Below are 20,377 nucleotides of genomic sequence, written 5' to 3'. Positions count from 1 at the left end.
AAGCATAGGGTGTATTTTAATGGCTAGGTTCATTGGAGGTTGAAAAATATTGACCAAATTCACTTCGATCGATTTTTCAACCTCCAAAACGGTGGTTACTTAAAATAATCCTGCATTTATTGATTAACTTTATACGATGTTTGTAAGACAAGTTCGTAAGGTGACCTGCCCAAGGGTACTGGCCAGTGTTTACTCGTCTCGAGAGGAGGCCTAGCTGCGTAGTTCGCAAATTAAAGGTGGCCACCCACTGGGACCAATCTTGTGTAACGTAACAAAGACAAAGATAGAACAAAATACATTATTTAACGCTCGTTTCGGTTCGATTCACAAATTAAAGGTGATCACTCACCGGGATCAATCTTGTGTAACAAAGACATGTAACGTGCAAAAGTCGGTTTTGAGCGAAATGACGTCGTGTTGTAATGGAATATTTGTAGTTTCAAGTATATTGTAGTTTTTAAACAACTATAGACGTCTACGTACATTCTGGAAACAGTAATGACATGGAAATAACTTGAAAATGATTCACATATTATTCAAAGGTGGAAATATAATCTGTTTTGTTTGGAAAAGCAATGGACTCTTGAAAATATCATCGTAAAATCTTAAAATATATCTTGTGGTTCATATAATATGTTTCTACAACATTCGTGTTGGTTTCAAATATACCTACTTTTTGATGCATCACTACATAGTATTAAATAAAGTCGCTTTCTGCTGTCTGTCCCTTAGATCTTTAAAACTACGCAACGGATTTTGATACAGTTTTTTTTAATGGATAGAGTGATTCAAGAGGAATGTTTATATGTATACTTAGCACCCGCGCGAAGCCGGGGCGGGTCGCTAGTCAAGTATAAATGGGAAATAGGATGAATTTGTGGGCCTATTATGCCACTATAACTCTTAGTTCTATATTTATGTGCGTAATTTACTTGTCTTTATGAAGCCTTAACAATTTTCCATGCATTAACCGGAACGTCTTATTAAACCTCCATCTCTCTTGTCCCCAGGCCGTAGACTGGTGGTCAGTGGGCGTCCTGACATACGAGCTGCTGACCGGAGCGTCCCCATTCACGGTGGAAGGCGAGAAGAACACGCAGCAAGAGATCACCAAGCGCATCGTGCGGTGCAGCTACCCCATACCGACTGACGTCAGCACCGATGTGCAGGACTTTATCAAGAGGTGAGTGAACAAGTAACGTGGGACGTCCACCCACAAGGTGGACCGACGACATCGCAAACGTAGCAGGAAGGCGCTGGATGCAGGTCGCTACCAACCGGTCAACAGTGGACGACGGACGTCCTATGGCTGAGATGATGATGATGAACAAGAAACTGGAAGATTTGCTTTTAAAATAGGCCTTTGGTGAGGCTTCAAGGCCACTGACGATCTTTCGCTCACCAGACTACTGCTCTGGTCACTGATTGAAGTCAAGAGTATCTAAAGCTATTCTGTAGCTCTTTATCAAGAGGTGAGTTGAAGTAGGTGGACCGTAGATGGTGCTTTAGAATACTGGGTCTTCAAGGGGACTGATAATCCATCGCTTGCCTGGTTACTGCTCTGATCATTGAGACAAGGAGACGTTTGTATACCTGTCAAAGCCAAGGTAATTTGCGCTGTGCATGACAGTGGCTTTAAAGAAAGACAGCTTGCTCAGCACCAGCATTGCGAAAGCTGTACCGAATATAGATCTATATTGTACTAAATCGAGTCTATTTTCTATTGTGCTGATCGTAACGACTGAGGTCACAACCAAATCCTTCAGGAGACATCTATTTGACGGGTTTTAATCGGACTGACGACTAATCATGCCCTTCATATTTTTTTATTAAATGTAGATTGATCAGTCTACCCAAGACAAAGAAAAGGACATAGAAAAAATTCTAAGTCGTTTGTCCAGGGCTCGAATGTCCTTCACTGCTTCCACTACTACTACTACTAGTTCCACTTGGAAATACTACTTTTTCATGTCCATTTCTAAGAGAATATTCTTCTATTTCCAGGCTCCTGGTGAAGGACCCTCGACGCCGGCTGGGCGGCGGCGATGACGACGCGGAGGAGCTCAAGAGGCACCCGTTTTTCCAGGTTAGATGGTCGTTCCGAGGTTAGTTGATGGCGGCTTTGAAAATAATTTATTATTAACTGTGCTAATATACAATAGAAGACAGTAGCTTGCTTAATCCATTATCGATATGCGATAAAAATGCTCTACAATAAAATATTTCCTGAGTTAATCAAAATTCTCCACCAGAATCAAAATCTAATGGCAGAAAAAAATGGAGCCCTAAATGTTATTAGTTGGACACCAATCTAACTTTGAAAATAAAAAGGGTGCAGATATGCATATTCCCAGAGCAGCTTTTGTTTCCATCTGGGTCATGATACTTCTCCAGATTTCGTCAGCTTTTAAAGCGTAATAGTTTCATGAAAAAATATACGGGCTTATTACAAAGTTAACGCCTTTTGAACACTTTTCAACTAGTCATTTGGTATGGGAATGACATTTTAAACCAATGTTAAACGCGTTGTTAACTTTTTTGTAATAAGGCCCATAGTGCATCTTCATCATTTTAATCCCAGTCTTTTGTATACAAATATTCCTAACCACTAACTTCGTCATCCACAGAACCTAGACTGGGAGGCGGTGGCCCGTCGTGAAGTGCCCGCTCCATTCGTGCCTCAGCTATCGCACGCAGCAGATACCTGTAACTTTGCGGATGAGTTCACGCGTATGCCGCCTACAGACTCACCAGCCCAGGCGCCCAAGCACCACGACAAGCTGTTCCTTGGTAAGTCCTGATGTGCTAGTGCCTTTATCTGGAATACTAGAAGCCTTGGACAGCTGCGAAAGTGACTAAACACCACGATTAGTTGACCCTTGGTTACTTATTGACAGCTGAGTGAAGCTCTAGATGCTGGAACACCGCGACAAGTTAATTTTTAGTAAGTTGATGGAAGCTGGGACAAAGGGTGGATGCCGGATCACTATGGCAAACTGCTCCTTGGAATGGGGGCTAGATAATACTGCTCAGTCGGTTAAAAACAGCGATAAGTTGTTCCTTGATAAGTCTTGTCGTACATCAGAGGATGTGCTAGTGTCTTCCCAAATCTAGGCGTCCTTGGTTGAGAATTTTCTGCCTTCCATTGCACCTAAGGCAACTAAACACTGTAAGCTGTTCTTTGTTAAGTTATTAAGAGCTGGCTAAACGCTGGAATACCACAACAAACTGTTCCTTGGTCAGTTGATGGAAGCTGAATGAAAGGTCGGACACCGGAACACTACAACCAATTGTTCCTTGGCAAGATATGGAAGCTGGAAAAAAGGCTATTACAAAGTAACTAGGTATGTCTTTTGAAAATAATATGCGCACGGTTGTAAGCAAGATTGCGTCAAGGTTCCCCATATGAAAGGAGGTGCTCCAATGACACATCTTCGACCAGCTGCTACATACAAAAAAGTTTTTCAAATAAGTTGTCTTTTGTTGCAGGATACTCTTACGTGGCGCCCAGTATACTGTTCTCCGAGAACATCATATCGGACCAAATCTGGATGCAGGCCACGGGACAGAAGCACGACAAACTTAAGGGATGGGTCGCCAAGGTATGTCATATTCCCAGTAACTATAGAATATCTTAATTGGGAAATATTTCTGATACCTTCTAAAACATGCAGGAGAGCCATTGGAAGAGAGATCCGTTGCCTTTAACTTAATTATTTACCTCTTATATGGAATTACAACGAATACCTTTCATTCATTTATAACTTTGCAACAGAGGAAACATCATCCACGTTTCATGTATTTTTGGTCCAAAATCAAAAGTGCCGGCCAACAAAAAAAAGTGCTGTATTCTCACAGAATACGTCTGCCTTAGCATTTGTTACTATGGCACCAAAGCCGTAGCTCCACTGTGCGTCGAGTATTTGAGATCTAAAAGTCATCGACTATTCATACATTTTTTGTTCAAAATCAAAAGTGTCGGCCAATAAAAAAAAAAGTGCTGTATTCTGACAGAATACGTCCGCCTTAGCATTTGTTACTATGGCACCAAAGCCGTAGCTCCACTGTGCGTCGAGTATTTGAGATCTAAAAGTCATCGACTATTCATACATTTTTTGTTCAAAATCAAAAGTGTCGGCCAATAAAAAAAAAAGTGCTGTATTCTGACAGAATACGTCCGCCTTAGCATTTGTTACTATGGCACCAAAGCTGTAGCACCACTGTGCGTCGAGTATTTGAGATCTAAAATTCATCGACGATTCATACATTTTTTGTTCAAAATCAAAAATGTCGGCCAATATACGTCCGCCTTAGCATTTGTTACTATGACACCAAAGCTGTAGCACCACCGTGCGTCGTAGTATTTGAGATCAAAGTCAGTCATTTCATATATTTTTAGAACTCAAATACTACGATGCACAGTGGTGCTACAGCTTTGGTGCCATAGTAATAAATGCTAAGGCGGACGTATTCTATCAGAATACAGCACTTTTATTTTTTGGCCTTCACTTTTGATTTTGGACCAAAATGGATGATGTCCTTTAATTTTATATTTTCGAAATCTTTCTTTAATCTTCTAAATTCTTTACGTGCGGGTTCCAAAGCTTCCTCAACCTTCATTGGTTGGGTTACTTGGGTTTCAATGGAGGACAAAGATCCTGGTTATAGGACTTGCAGTGGTAGGAAAGGTAGGAAATGGTATTAGATCTCATCCAACTGACTGATTAACAAGTGAAGTGAGTTTCTTCTGCCATTTCTTCTCGACGCCAGCCCATAATATTGTTCCGAAGTGGTAGGTAGTAGGGCAAGCTATAAGGGCCTTAATACTGAATATAAGATTGACTTTTGAATTTATTAAAACACATTTATTTCTTCTTCTGCAGGATTCGCCGTTCTTCCAAAAGTACGCGGTTGATCTCAGCACGCCACTACTGGGCGATGGCTCATACTCGGTGTGCAGAAAGTGCATTCACAGGCAGACTGGCAAGGAGTATGCCGTTAAAGTGAGTACACAGGGTGTTTGTGTTCAACCTATTTTTGGGCTTATTCCACTATTCCCCGTTGACAATCCCCGTCAACGGGGATTAGTGAACTTTTTGTTCACTATTCCCCGTTAACGCCAATTGGAGCTTATAATGGGGAATAATGAACTTTTTAGTTATATTAAGATTTTATTTTGAACGTAATGAACATTTTAGTTCATTATTCCCCATTATAAGTTCCAATTGGCGTTAACGGGGAATAGTGGAATAAGCCTTTTTTTGCTATTTTTTTTGTTCTTAATTTTCTTTACTTAGCCTGAAGGTTAACTGGCAGAGAACGCCTTTATGGCATGAATTTGGCCCTATGTACCATTTATATGGCATACTGCTGTAAGAATGGGACTTTTTCAGTGTTCTATCTCCCATTTTGTAACGGAATCAAGTCGGGATTATATTTCGAATTCCTTCTGATTAAATTCGTTGTCGGTTCCTAAACAGTAAGCTATCCCCTGGGCTTATTTAACCTTCACTGGGACAGGGATTCATTCGAAACCTAACTGTAGAGAGGCTATACAGGACTTAGTGATGGGAAAGAGAGGTGGGATTAGTCCCGAACCAGTGATATCATATCACTACATAAAACAAATATACTTAGATCTTTAAAACAGGCAACAGATTTTGATGCGGTTTTTTTAAATAGATAGAGTGATTCAATAGGAACGTTTATTATGTGTACTTAGCACCCGCGTGAAGCCGGGGCGGGTCGCTAGCTCCCATATAAATATGTGTTTCAATTGTCTCTAAAAATACATTTTTATTTGTTGCAGATAATCTCAACACAGAAAAAAGATATTAGGCAAGAAATTGAACTGCTCAAGGCGTGTCAAGGGTGTCCCTACATAATCACCCTGCACGAAGTTTTCCACGACTCGGTGAGTAATTGATGGTAGATATATCCATTACTTAACGAACATACGTCACGGGTTTTGGTATTGATGTAATTATAAATATATGGCCTAACGAGTCTTTTTTGATCCGCTAATGCTTTTGTGTTATCAAAAAATGTGAGCCATTCCCGTCAGCATATCTTTTGTAGGGTGTTAATACTAAACGCATCAATTAAAAGTAGTTAAAGCTAGCGAGCTACTTAGGTGCTAATGTTATAAACAGCGATTCAAAACCTGCTTGCGACCACAATAATCTATGCCATAGATGTCAGCTATAGAAACAGTCATTGAGAAGTTCTGTGTGATTATAAAAAAATTGAGCCATAAGCGTCAGCAAATTCAGCACAATCTTATGTGTATCACGAGCTTACAGTTGTGCAAGATATGTTGTTTGGTATGATTCATGTGTGTGCATTATTTTTACATGTTTGTTTCTTCCACAGGCCTTCAGCTACATAGTAACAGAGTTAGCGCGTGGCGGCGAGCTGGCATCCCAACTGACCGGAGCACTAGACGAGCGTCTGGCACGACGTGCATTGGCTCAGCTCGCGCGCGCCGTGCGACATATGCACTCGCGCCGCGTCGTGCACCGCGACCTCAAGCCCGAGGTGAGTGCAAGCGTCAGCGTCCACTGTAGCTGACAGTGGGCAGACTGAGCCATCGACGTCAGCTAAATAGTGATGGAGCTGGCGTCCCAACTGACCGGAGCACTAGACGAGCGTCTGGCACGACGTGCATTGGCTCAGCTCGCGCGCGCCGTGCGACATATGCACTCGCGCCGCGTCGTGCACCGCGACCTCAAGCCCGAGGTGAGTGCAAGCGTCAGCGTCCACTGTAGCTGACAGTGGGCAGACTGAGCCATCGACGTCAGCTAAATAGTGATGGAGCTGGCATCCCAACTGACCGGAGCACTAGACGAGCGTCTGGCACGACGTGCATTGGCTCGGCTCGCGCGCGCCGTGCGACATATGCACTCGCGCCGCGTCGTGCACCGCGACCTCAAGCCCGAGGTGAGTGCAAGCGTCAGCGTCCACTGTAGCTGACAGTGGGCAGACTGAGCCATCGACGTCAGCTAAATAGTGATGGAGCTGGCATCCCAACTGACCGGAGCACTAGACGAGCGTCTGGCACGACGTGCATTGGCTCAGCTCGCGCGCGCCGTGCGACATATGCACTCGCGCCGCGTCGTGCACCGCGACCTCAAGCCCGAGGTGAGTGCAAGCGTCAGCGTCCACTGTAGCTGACAGTGGGCAGACTGAGCCATCGACGTCAGCTAAATAGTGATGGAGCTGGCATCCCAACTGACCGGAGCACTAGACGAGCGTCTGGCACGACGTGCATTGGCTCGGCTCGCGCGCGCCGTGCGACATATGCACTCGCGCCGCGTCGTGCACCGCGACCTCAAGCCCGAGGTGAGTGCAAGCGTCAGCGTCCACTGTAGCTGACAGTGGGCAGACTGAGCCATCGACGTCAGCTAAATAGTGATGGAGCTGGCATCCCAACTGACCGGAGCACTAGACGAGCGTCTGGCACGACGTGCATTGGCTCAGCTCGCGCGCGCCGTGCGACATATGCACTCGCGCCGCGTCGTGCACCGCGACCTCAAGCCCGAGGTGAGTGCAAGCGTCAGCGTCCACTGTAGCTGACAGTGGGCAGACTGAGCCATCGACGTCAGCTAAATAGTGATGGAGCTGGCATCCCAACTGACCGGAGCACTAGACGAGCGTCTGGCACGACGTGCATTGGCTCAGCTCGCGCGCGCCGTGCGACATATGCACTCGCGCCGCGTCGTGCACCGCGACCTCAAGCCCGAGGTGAGTGCAAGCGTCAGCGTCCACTGTAGCTGACAGTGGGCAGACTGAGCCATCGACGTCAGCTAAATAGTGATGGAGCTGGCATCCCAACTGACCGGAGCACTAGACGAGCGTCTGGCACGACGTGCATTGGCTCAGCTCGCGCGCGCCGTGCGACATATGCACTCGCGCCGCGTCGTGCACCGCGACCTCAAGCCCGAGGTGAGTGCAAGCGTCAGCGTCCACTGTAGCTGACAGTGGGCAGACTGAGCCATCGACGTCAGCTAAATAGTGATGGAGCTGGCATCCCAACTGACCGGAGCACTAGACGAGCGTCTGGCACGACGTGCATTGGCTCAGCTCGCGCGCGCTGTGCGACATATGCACTCGCGCCGCGTCGTGCACCGCGACCTCAAGCCCGAGGTGAGTGCAAGCGTCAGCGTCCACTGTAGCTGACAGTGGGCAGACTGAGCCATCGACGTCAGCTAAATAGTGATGGAGCTGGCATCCCAACTGACCGGAGCACTAGACGAGCGTCTGGCACGACGTGCATTGGCTCAGCTCGCGCGCGCCGTGCGACATATGCACTCGCGCCGCGTCGTGCACCGCGACCTTAAGCCCGAGGTGAGTGCAAGCGTCAGCTTCTACTGTAGCTGACAGTGGGCAGACTGAGCCATCGACGTCAGCTACATAGTGACGGAGCTGGCGTCTCAACTGACCGGAGCACTAGACGAGCGTCTGGCACGACGTGCATTGGCTCAGCTCGCGCGCGCCGTGCGACATATGCACTCGCGCCGCGTCGTGCACCGCGACCTCAAGCCCGAGGTGAGTGCAAGCGTCAGCGTCCACTGTAGCTGACAGTGGGCAGACTGAGCCATCGACGTCAGCTAAATAGTGATGGAGCTGGCATCCCAACTGACCGGAGCACTAGACGAGCGTCTGGCACGACGTGCATTGGCTCAGCTCGCGCGCGCCGTGCGACATATGCACTCGCGCCGCGTCGTGCACCGCGACCTTAAGCCCGAGGTGAGTGCAAGCGTCAGCGTCCGCTGTAGCTGACAGTGGGCAGACTGAGCCATCGACGTCAGCTACATAGTGACGGAGCTAGCGTCCCAACTGACTGGAGCACTAGACGAGCGTCTGGCACGACGTGCATTGGCTCAACTCGCACGCGCCGTGCGACATATGCACTCGCGCCGCGTCGTGCACCGCGACCTTAAGCCCGAGGTGAGTGTAAGCGTCAGCGTCTACTGTAGCTGACAGTGGACAGACTGAGCCATCGACGTCAGCTACATAGTGACGGAGCTAGCGTCCCAACTGACCGGAGCACTAGACGAGCGTCTGGCACGACGTGCATTGGCTCAGCTCGCGCGCGCCGTGCGACATATGCACTCGCGCCGCGTCGTGCACCGCGACCTTAAGCCCGAGGTGAGTGCAAGCGTCAGCGTCCACTGTAGCTGACAGTGGGCAGACTGAGCCATCGACGTCAGCTACATAGTGACGGAGCTAGCGTCCCAACTGACCGGAGCACTAGACGAGCGTCTGGCACGACGTGCATTGGCTCAGCTCGCGCGCGCCGTGCGACATATGCACTCGCGCCGCGTCGTGCACCGCGACCTCAAGCCCGAGGTGAGTGCAAGCGTCAGCGTCCACTGTAGCTGACAGTGGGCAGACTGAGCCATCGACGTCAGCTAAATAGTGATGGAGCTGGCATCCCAACTGACCGGAGCACTAGACGAGCGTCTGGCACGACGTGCATTGGCTCAGCTCGCGCGCGCCGTGCGACATATGCACTCGCGCCGCGTCGTGCACCGCGACCTTAAGCCCGAGGTGAGTGCAAGCGTCAGCTTCTACTGTAGCTGACAGTGGGCAGACTGAGCCATCGACGTCAGCTACATAGTGACGGAGCTGGCGTCTCAACTGACCGGAGCACTAGACGAGCGTCTGGCACGACGTGCATTGGCTCAGCTCGCGCGCGCCGTGCGACATATGCACTCGCGCCGCGTCGTGCACCGCGACCTCAAGCCCGAGGTGAGTGCAAGCGTCAGCGTCCACTGTAGCTGACAGTGGGCAGACTGAGCCATCGACGTCAGCTAAATAGTGATGGAGCTGGCATCCCAACTGACCGGAGCACTAGACGAGCGTCTGGCACGACGTGCATTGGCTCAGCTCGCGCGCGCCGTGCGACATATGCACTCGCGCCGCGTCGTGCACCGCGACCTCAAGCCCGAGGTGAGTGCAAGCGTCAGCGTCCACTGTAGCTGACAGTGGGCAGACTGAGCCATCGACGTCAGCTAAATAGTGATGGAGCTGGCATCCCAACTGACCGGAGCACTAGACGAGCGTCTGGCACGACGTGCATTGGCTCAGCTCGCGCGCGCCGTGCGACATATGCACTCGCGCCGCGTCGTGCACCGCGACCTTAAGCCCGAGGTGAGTGCAAGCGTCAGCGTCTACTGTAGCTGACAGTGGACAGACTGAGCCATCGACGTCAGCTACATAGTGACGGAGCTAGCGTCCCAACTGACCGGAGCACTAGACGAGCGTCTGGCACGACGTGCATTGGCTCAGCTCGCGCGCGCCGTGCGACATATGCACTCGCGCCGCGTCGTGCACCGCGACCTTAAGCCCGAGGTGAGTGCAAGCGTCAGCGTCTACTGTAGCTGACAGTGGACAGACTGAGCCATCGACGTCAGCTACATAGTGACGGAGCTAGCGTCCCAACTGACCGGAGCACTAGACGAGCGTCTGGCACGACGTGCATTGGCTCAGCTCGCGCGCGCCGTGCGACATATGCACTCGCGCCGCGTCGTGCACCGCGACCTTAAGCCCGAGGTGAGTGCAAGCGTCAGCGTCTACTGTAGCTGACAGTGGACAGACTGAGCCATCGACGTCAGCTACATAGTGACGGAGCTAGCGTCCCAACTGACCGGAGCACTAGACGAGCGTCTGGCACGACGTGCATTGGCTCAGCTCGCGCGCGCCGTGCGACATATGCACTCGCGCCGCGTCGTGCACCGCGACCTTAAGCCCGAGGTGAGTGCAAGCGTCAGCGTCTACTGTAGCTGACAGTGGACAGACTGAGCCATCGACGTCAGCTACATAGTGACGGAGCTAGCGTCCCAACTGACCGGAGCACTAGACGAGCGTCTGGCACGACGTGCATTGGCTCAGCTCGCGCGCGCCGTGCGACATATGCACTCGCGCCGCGTCGTGCACCGCGACCTTAAGCCCGAGGTGAGTGCAAGCGTCAGCGTCCGCTGTAGCTGACAGTGGGCAGACTGAGCCATCGACGTCAGCTACATAGTGACTGATGCGCAACTGTAGGTAAAGAGTCATTATGGTCAGCTACATAGTCACGCAGCTGACGGCGGTAAGCCATTATTGTAAGCTATTTAGCGGATGCAGCTGACAGCGCCGCGGTGTTGAGCCATTATTGTCAGCAAATAGCTGATCAGTCATGCAGTTGACAGTGGTGAGCCATTATAGCTATCAGCTACATATTGCTGCAGCTTACGAAGTTGAGCAAATCTCGCCAGCGATATGGTGACGCAGCTGACGATGGAGAGCCATTATCGTCAGCTACATAATGACACAGTTAGTGATCAAACTGACAACGGTGAACTTTTTTCATCGGAAACTTAAAGACGCAAATGAAGACAGTGAGCCTTTATCTTCAGCTATAAAATGATACAGCTGAGTACAGTAAGCCATTATCGTCAGCTACAGTCACGTAGCAAAAAAAAATGCTAAAATGCTGCCAATATCAAAAGTTATACTTACCTCAAGTTATTACAAAAATTGAGCTATGACAACAAACATGTTTAGAATACAGGTTTAGCTCGTTCAAATTTTTAGGGGCCTGTAGATCTATTCTCATAAATAAAACACTGGATACTATCACTTAGCACCAACTCCGCGCGTGTCCCATTACGTCACATTACGTCAATGTCACTATGTCATGAGCTCATTGCCTTTAATGATACCGTTATTTTAACGTTTTAGATTTTTCACAATTAACAAAACTTAATGTCTAATGCAATGATATATTTCCAGAACATTCTCCTGACGAGTTCCCGTCTGAGCGAGGCTAAAGTGAAGGTGGTGGACTTCGGCTTCGCGCGCCGCGCGCCCGAGTGCGACGAGAGGCAGCGTATGATGACGCCGTGTTTCAGGTAATAATATACTGCTATTTGCTACTAAATATAACATTGGTATGTTTATGAAAAAAGAGATTCTTAACTGCTTCTTAACCCTTCTCTTCCCGTGCAAAGATTAGGGGGCGTAGTGCAAATTTACATTAAACGTCATCGCTAGCGACTGCGTAAAAAAATGACATGAAATGTATGACAGATTGTACAGCGTCCGTTGCGGATACTTTCCAGAACTAAATCTTCATAGATTTTTTGACACACTCGATATCGAATACGTTTCATGTAAACTCTCACTAAGCCCCCGGGTCCCTCCAACCCATCTGGCAGAGGGGAATAGATATAATAGTAGACCAAATACCTTATTTTTCAATGAGAAATTGGCAATGAGAGCTATCGTTTTAGCGCTCACAAGTTGGTGCCACTGTAAAGTAAGATCATAGTGGCGACAACTGGTGACTTTGTTATAAAAACGTTATCCCTTATTATTCTGGTGTTGCATTGACCACCAACACATGATCAGAAAAACCGTTCATCTCCCCTCAATATAAAGTCCTAGAACAATGTTCTTATGTTAGTAGGATTGAGAGATATACTTACTTTTGATGATATTGTGAGTTTAAAAATTGCTAATCATCTGACGTTATACTTGCTATTCCCCGAAATAGTAGTTTTTTTATGCATAATTAGGTAGGTATTTGACCACAATGGTGTAAATGGGATGCAGTCTAAGATGGATGGTACATATCTGCCCTGTAAGTGCCTATTCACTATCGCCTTGAAAAGGCCCGGATTATAGTCTTCGGGACAGACAGCAGTAATGGACTGTTTACAAATCCTTATTTCATTTATATTTATTTACGTATTTTGTTTCCCACAGCTTACCGTACGCGGCGCCAGAGGTGGTGTCTCGCGCGCGAAGCTCGACCGCGCCGGGCTACGGGCCCGCCGTCGACCTGTGGAGTCTGGGCGTCATCTTCGTGAGTATTTTTATTTTTTATTTTTATGTGACTGGTGGCAAACGAGCAGCGGATCACCTGATGGTAAGCAATCGCCGTCGCCCATAGACACCCGCAACATCAGTGAAGTCACAAGTGCGCTGCCAACCTTTTAAATCCCTTTCCCCCCCCAATTGGGCCTCCGGTACCCTCACGGTACGTACCGTACGGTATTTACGGGACTATTCCCACCTCTCGTTCCCACCACTGCAACTCCTGTGTAGAGAGAGCATCGACAGCTTGACCGCCAATAACCCAACCAGTGAAGGTCAAGTTTGTCCCGGGGGAAGGTTAAACTGTCATTAGACCCGCAACGCCCCCTCAATTTAATTTATTGTCCGTGGTGCATAATCTTTTCCTAAAGGTTTTAAACCTTTGTTTGTCACCTGTCATCCGCTTTGCAATGGAGGGAAGTCGAACCTTAATTTCGAACGCCTCCTATGTTCTTCTGATTAATTTTGTGAGGATTTGTTGCTATAGCCTCCTTTAGGTTGTAAGAAACTGGGTTCGATGTTCAGATGGGACATGTAATAATAATAATTTAAAGAAAAAGATCTCCGATCTGAATAGGAGGATTTTTTGGTAATACAGTAGAATCTCGATTATCCGGACTCATTCTTCACGGCTCTAATCACGGATTTAGGGCCTAGACAAATCAATACGGCACAACGCCACTTGTGATACGGCTCGGCATCGCCACCGTGACACGGTTCAGACGTCGTATTAGTTCATTGTTAAAAGAAATGGATATGTAAAGCTTTTCTATAGTAAAAAGTTAATTATTGTTTGATTTTACTCTGAAATCGATTATCCGGAATACCTCTGGTTTTAATTGATCTGGATAATCGGGATTCTACACAACTGTTTGTTTTTGTATCTGACCAACATCCTTAATCAATCGAAAAAGAAGTGATAAATGTTAAAATAGTGCAAATCCACTGCTCAAATGTAACAACTTTCACTATGAGAACAATGTCAAAAATATTTTTACTAATTCGTAAGTGGAGTTACCGTAAACCCAAACTCGTTTCTACCGTCAAATGACGTCCACTGGACAAATGTACAGACGACGGAACATCAGACTACCCATTTTTGTTGCAAATTCGCATCTATTACGCCTGCATAAGTTTCCACATGTCTAACTTGACGTGTCGTTGTCTGTACAAAGATTTCTTTATCGAAAATTGTATGCAAATGAAAAAAATTCGTTTCGTTGAATTCATTCATTTATTCTAATGTAATTTGTGTTTCTAGTACTGCATGCTGTGCGGCAAGGCGCCGTTCCAGCCGGGCTGCAAGAAGGAGCCCGTCACCGTGTTCATGGACCGCATCCGCAGCGGCAGCTTCTCTATGGAAGGTGAGACAGCTTTTATTCATTATGGTTATACTCGTAGGTATAGTGTTGAACTGAGTCAGTGAGGTATGGGAGCGGATGACTCCCGTTAGCCCCTCGTACTAAGCTAAATATGCTTGCGTCACGAGTGAGCTCACCACAATAGTCGAGCGGCGGCGGGGACCGAACCCGCGTTCCCCGGATCACGAGTCGGCCAGTCCGACCCCTTCACCGTCCGGCTATCGTGGCTTCAAGACTTCCAGATAATTCATTGCATAAGCCTTGGGCCTCAAAGGTCATAAGCTTTAGGTCTGGTTTCCACCAAGATGGAGCGGAGCGGAAAAATGTTATGAATAACCAATAAGTACCGGAAAACGCAGCGTGAGACGTCCACCCACCCACAAGTGGAGCGACGATCTGATAAAGGTAACAGGAAGGCGCTGGATGCAGGCCGCTACCAACCGCGCGATGTGAAAGTCATTAGGGGAGGCCTATGTTCAGCTGTGGACGTCCTATGGCTGAGATGATGATGAATATGAAGCGACGATAGATTAGAATAGAAAGTATTTATTTGTCTTAAAACAGGATACATTTACAAATTATCACAGTGTACATCAGTTACGGTAACGGTAGCCGAACGGTGAAGGTGTCGGACTATCCGATTCGTGATCTGATGTATGATGTATCAGAAGCGAATGGAGAATTTGAATGTATTAATAGAATTTGATTCATTATGTATGTATTAGAAAGAAACCGGTTGCTGACTACACCGTTCAATTGATTAATGGATGGTGCATTCTACCATTAGTTTTCGTTGAAATGAAATCGATGATTTGTCTTCCAGGATACCGTAGGGAACCCCATTGAGCAAATGTTTTTATCTACAACTATCATAATAATGTATGTTTTCCGCCAGGCCCGCACTGGGAGCACGTGTCTCCGGACAGCAAGCGCCTGGTGTCCGAGCTGCTGTCCGTGGAGCCGGCGCGCCGCCCCAGCGCTGCCGAGCTGCTGCAAGCGCTGGGACACGCTGACGAAGCTAGCTTCCAGCTCGCTGTGAGTACACAGACATCTGCAGGTTACTGCCATCCCCGGTCTAGAAGTCATAAACATTTTCCATCTAGAAGTCATGACCATCCCCCATTTCGAAGTCAAGACCATATTCAATACAGAAGTCGTGACTGTCTCTATTTAGAAGTCATGACCATTCCTTATCTACAAATCATGACAATCTCCCAACTAGAAGTCATCGCTATCCGCCCATCTAGAAGTCACGATCATATAGAAAGAAAGAAAGAAAGATACATTTATTACAATTGACATCACACAAATACAGGCAATTACATAGACATGATAGTGGCTCATAATAATAAAAGAAGAAAAAATAAAAACAAGAGTAAACTGAGCAGTGCCACCCATTCACCAACAAGATGCCCACTGCAACGGGACCCCACTCAGCATATGCCGTGGCCCACGGTGACGAAGGCCACGGCGCTGGTTTTCAGTGTGCCCCATGCCGAGTGAGGGTCACGGACCATTGGTAAAATAAATAAAATAGTAAGCTGCATAAAATTGTCTAGATAAACATACATAAATAGTAATATTAGTGCACAGATAAATACAAAAGGCGGGAAATCGGTAAGGGTGATAAGACTACGTTTATATGACAATCTTCCATGTAAAAGTCATGACCTTTTTCTATCTAAAAGTCATGACTATCTCCTATCTACAATACATCTATTATCCCCTACCTACAAACAGTCACCTTTTCCCATCTCCAACTCACAACCATTCCCTATCTCTAAGGTCTATTGCTATTGCCACACATTGCAATAAATATTGCGGATTAGCCAGCCTCATATTGTAATGTCCTCTTTATCAGTTTCTCTATAATATCTCCATCAAATTCATTTCACGAACACCAAACTAACGTACAATATCTTCTTCCCCAGGACATGACCAAAGCGGATCTGTACAAGCGTCGCAGCAAGAACAAGCGGCCGCCCAGCACTGAAACGTCCGAAGAATTGCTCCACACTCTCGGCCAGATACGCTCTCATGCTAGTTCCATCGACCGCGACCTGGAGCTCATCAAGGCTCACACCCTGCCTACGCCCGCCGACGAACCGCCAGAACCTACCTTCAACGACGACGACATACCCTCAGTCAAACCAGTCGAGAAAACCTACGCGAAGTCTCGCTCCAAACTCGACGACTATATCTATATCGAATCCAGCCAGGGCCTGGACGAAACAGAAGTCGCGTTCCCGAAATCGACTCGCACCAAAAAGAGCAAAGAACGACAGTCCCCACCTAGGAAACGCAGAAAAATCGACGTCAGAGACGCAAAGAAAAATCAACTCAATATCAACGGGGATAGAGAACTTCGCAGCAAAACTGAGGAGAAGGTAGAACAACGCGTGTTGAGAAGCAAGAGCGCTAGTGAAAAGGAAAAAGACAAGAAGAGGCCCACTAAGGAATCAATAGAGAACGAAAAGACGGTCACTCGTGTCACCCGCAAACGGAAGTACGAAGAAACAACCAAACCGGTTCTCAGAGAGAAGGGTCAAAACGGGCATTCCTCCAGGAAAAACAGCGCCGAACCCGAAGTGTCTACTAGGAAAATCGCTCGCGCGAAGAAAACTAAAGCGCCCATGCCCCCGCTGAAGCTGGATTTAGAACAAAACGTACGAATGACTCGCTCCCGGCGGAGACGTCTCGAGATCAGTCTGTCTCCCTCTCAAGTGAAGAGCGTCGCTCCTGCTTTCTCTTTCGAGTCCGACCGACGAGTGAACTCCGTCGAAAGCTCCCGGTCCGCTAAAGTCAACACCAAGAAGGCCCCGGCCCGTAAAACCAAAACCAAAGCTAAAAAAACACCCGTTCGATCCACCCGCACCCGCGCCACTAGAAGGTGAAAAAATCAAAAACCAATCACGTTTCAAATCACGCCATCCGTTAACCTGAACGCGATAGTAGACTGTTTCTTCTAGTTTAAAATTCCAAAATGGCGTCGTAACCTCAAATTCCAAATAACGAGACAGTGATGCAATAATGGACGCTTTGCTCACGATTAGAATAGCGAAATGAATAAAGATGATTATTTATTCGACAGAGTAAGTTTTATTGTGTAACGCGCGATCTAGCTCGCGTCTCGCGATAGACATGTTTTTATTTTTTAATCCTTTTATTTAATGTTACTATTAATTTTTAAGACACTTTTTCCCTTATTAATTACCATTAGAGTTAATTCTTTGACGTTGGTTATTATGTATTTTGAATAGATAGATAAATAGGCTAATAGAACCGGTGTGTCTGTCCACTCCATCTTTAGTCGTTGAAATTGATGTTAGAGCGAACACTTACAAACATCCTTCGGCCGTCGTCCGCTAGATGGCGCCATCAGGTGTCTGTCAAATGCACAAAAATTTTGAAAGTACCCTCGTGAACATTAACCGTTATGTATTCGACCGCATCCACATTGATACGGATAATGTTTTGTAACGAATATATTGTGGTTAATTAAATAAATTATTGTGAAACAAAGGCAGATACCGTCTAACGATGACGTCACCTTGTGAGCAAACGGACGACGCCCAACCAAATAGTTTTAATTGCAAAAGTTTTTCAACTGGAAACAACATTTTCCAGTTCAAAAACTAGGTCCATATTTTACAGATCTCTTTCAATAAATATGAATTTAGGTTGTTTGTGTGTGTATATTTGTTTGAAGTATAGCATAATAGGTTAAATTTGTAAATGTTTTGAATTAAAATAATGTAATATGGCAATGTTTACCTTCCACATAATTGCAAAAATAAAAAATATAAAAAAATCTTTATGAATGGTGAAAGTGCCAAAGCATGCTTGAATTTTATTGTTAAAATAGTATTGTAAAATCGATTATTAAATCTATCGGTTTCTTGATAACTTCCTAAATACTTTTTTCTAATCGTAATTACTTTTGCTGTAAGCGCTTTTACCAAATTTTGTTTTGATTGATATTTTTTCCATGTAAATAAAAATGTAATAGCATTTAGTACAAAATCGGTGGAAGAATTATTTATTATTATATTGAAGAAAATCTCAATTTTGTAACGTTCGGAGTGAGGAGACTTGGCACAGGCGTGTACTCTCGACGCATGTTGTTGTTTTCATTCAAAGTTTAGGAATTGATGATTATAAAGGTGATTTTAGTGTACAATTAATCAAATACACTCGAAGAACCCAAAAAAAAAAACACCCAAAACAAAATAACGTGTTGACAAATCTTAACTGAAAAAATCGCCTTGAAGTAATGTACCTTGATTTAAAGGGCTAGCAATACAGTGTAACTAGTTAAAAATGTTTTTCATATTTATATCGTCATAGTTTGATGTCTCATGTAATATAGATTGTTTTTAACTTAATAAATTCTATGATTAAATCGACATGTTCAATGACGATATCGTAACAGCTCTCAGTCATGATTTTGGCAGTTTGTCACTATCTAGTCTTAAGTCTATAGCCCAATTAATTGTTGAATTTGTCATCAGATACAAAAATATTGATGCACCAATATCCATCAATATTGTTACAATGTAATCAGTTGTTATGGCATTATTTTGAGTTTCAGGTAGAAACAACAGACTGCGAAATGTTCCCAAATAGATATAAGACCTGTTTCAATTTGTTAAACATTATTGGGTTCAATTGTTTGGCAAAATATATAAAAATGTAATAAGTTTTTAAAGACAGAAATGAATTAAATTTATATGTGTAAGGTAGGAGGAAATTCTTCTGTTATGCCCGCAGATGTAATAGTAATAATTATATTTTGTATTTGTTACATGCAATGAGTATCTAACACCAACAGAGCGTTCGATTGTCGTGCGTGTCTTTCGTTTGATGTAAGATAATCGCGGTGGTTGCTGCATGAGCGCTTTAGTTCAATATCAGTTCAATAGAATAGTGTGTGATCATGGCGGTGTCGCGTGTTGCCTCCCGCTCGCACTCCAACGAAGCAATCGGCGTGAGAGGGACGCAACACTCGCCTCGCCGCGTGCCGAGGCGGACTCGCGTCCTTACATCGGAGATTGAGAATCTCCACGCTTCGCATAGTCTCACGTGCTACGTGATAAAGTTTGTAAAAGTGCACTTAAATGGATTGTACCAAAAGATTATATAATTTTATAATAAAGTGTTAGAGGTTTATGCGTCGGCGTTCAACAAATTTTGTAAGTTCAAGGCGCCGGCCGGAGATATTGGATTGTAATAAATATACCATTTTAACATTACATGCTTGTGTTATTATTTTTACTAAGATGTGATATTTCGATTTTCCCTTAATAAATACACAGCGATACACCACCACATCAAACAGTAATATACAGGATAAAAAAGAAATATTAAGAAAATGAAAAAAGAAAGAGACAGCCACAAAATGTAACAAACACTAGAATACTGCAGACCCAGCTATACACTTGTTTCAGAATGTCAGTCATCTTCAAACCAAACTTCATCAAAATCTGTCCAGCCGTTCTTGAATCATATTAATGGTATAACTACCTACCACCACCACTGTTTTAATAGATACTCGCCCTCGCCCATTTTAAGATTATTTCGGTTAGGTACCTATATTTAATAAAAAATAACTGAACTTTATTCATCATCATCATCTTCAATAATGAAGTAGGTAAGGGGGCGTCCATTAATTACGTGAGACAATTTTGGCAAATTTTTAACCCCCCCGCCCTCCTTGGTGAGATTTGGTGAGATTTTACCAGACCCCCTCCCCCTCCCCACAATCTCACGCAGTGGCGGCGTAGCATGGGTTGGTACCCGGGGCGATATTGAAAGATCGCAATCGTACGCACCCCTCCCGTATCATGACATAGACCGCAGATTTGCCATGCAGATGCGCCAATGAGTACTAATCTGCGCGACTTGTGTCACCCCCTGATGCTTGGCACCCGGGGCGGACCGCCCCCACCGCCCCCCCCTTACGCCGCTACTGATCTCACGTGAGATTTTTTAAAATACATATTTCCAATGTTAAGGGTTAGCTTCGATTAGGATTTCATATAAAAAAAACTGTTTCTTCTAATTTCTTTACTGTTTAGACGGTTTAGCTCCAACTTCGATTGCTATTGAACCTATGAATGAACTAAAGTTGACGAACGAATTTTGATGGCTGC

General features: G+C 45.9%; 1 protein-coding gene across 1 annotated transcript in view; it reads left to right on the top strand.

Annotated features, from left to right (window-relative positions):
- LOC135084519 (ribosomal protein S6 kinase alpha-5-like) overlaps positions 1-19,477 on the top strand; it is a 111,123-nt gene extending 91,646 nt beyond the window's left edge. The window contains exons 7-18 of the mRNA XM_063979291.1: positions 1,011-1,183; positions 2,005-2,086; positions 2,628-2,790; positions 3,490-3,602; positions 4,884-5,003; positions 5,810-5,914; positions 6,373-6,537; positions 11,779-11,897; positions 12,754-12,853; positions 14,126-14,228; positions 15,121-15,260; positions 16,157-19,477. Coding sequence (XP_063835361.1) covers positions 1,011-1,183; positions 2,005-2,086; positions 2,628-2,790; positions 3,490-3,602; positions 4,884-5,003; positions 5,810-5,914; positions 6,373-6,537; positions 11,779-11,897; positions 12,754-12,853; positions 14,126-14,228; positions 15,121-15,260; positions 16,157-17,119 — 2,346 coding nt within the window. The 3' untranslated portion in view covers positions 17,120-19,477. The remainder of the gene's footprint in view (positions 1-1,010; positions 1,184-2,004; positions 2,087-2,627; positions 2,791-3,489; positions 3,603-4,883; positions 5,004-5,809; positions 5,915-6,372; positions 6,538-11,778; positions 11,898-12,753; positions 12,854-14,125; positions 14,229-15,120; positions 15,261-16,156) is intronic.
- Positions 19,478-20,377: the final 900 nt, after the last annotated feature.

This window comes from Ostrinia nubilalis, chromosome 26 (genome assembly GCF_963855985.1).
Source record: "Ostrinia nubilalis chromosome 26, ilOstNubi1.1, whole genome shotgun sequence".
NCBI lineage: Eukaryota > Metazoa > Arthropoda > Insecta > Lepidoptera > Crambidae > Ostrinia > Ostrinia nubilalis.
This window is presented reverse-complemented; position numbering and strand designations above follow the sequence as displayed.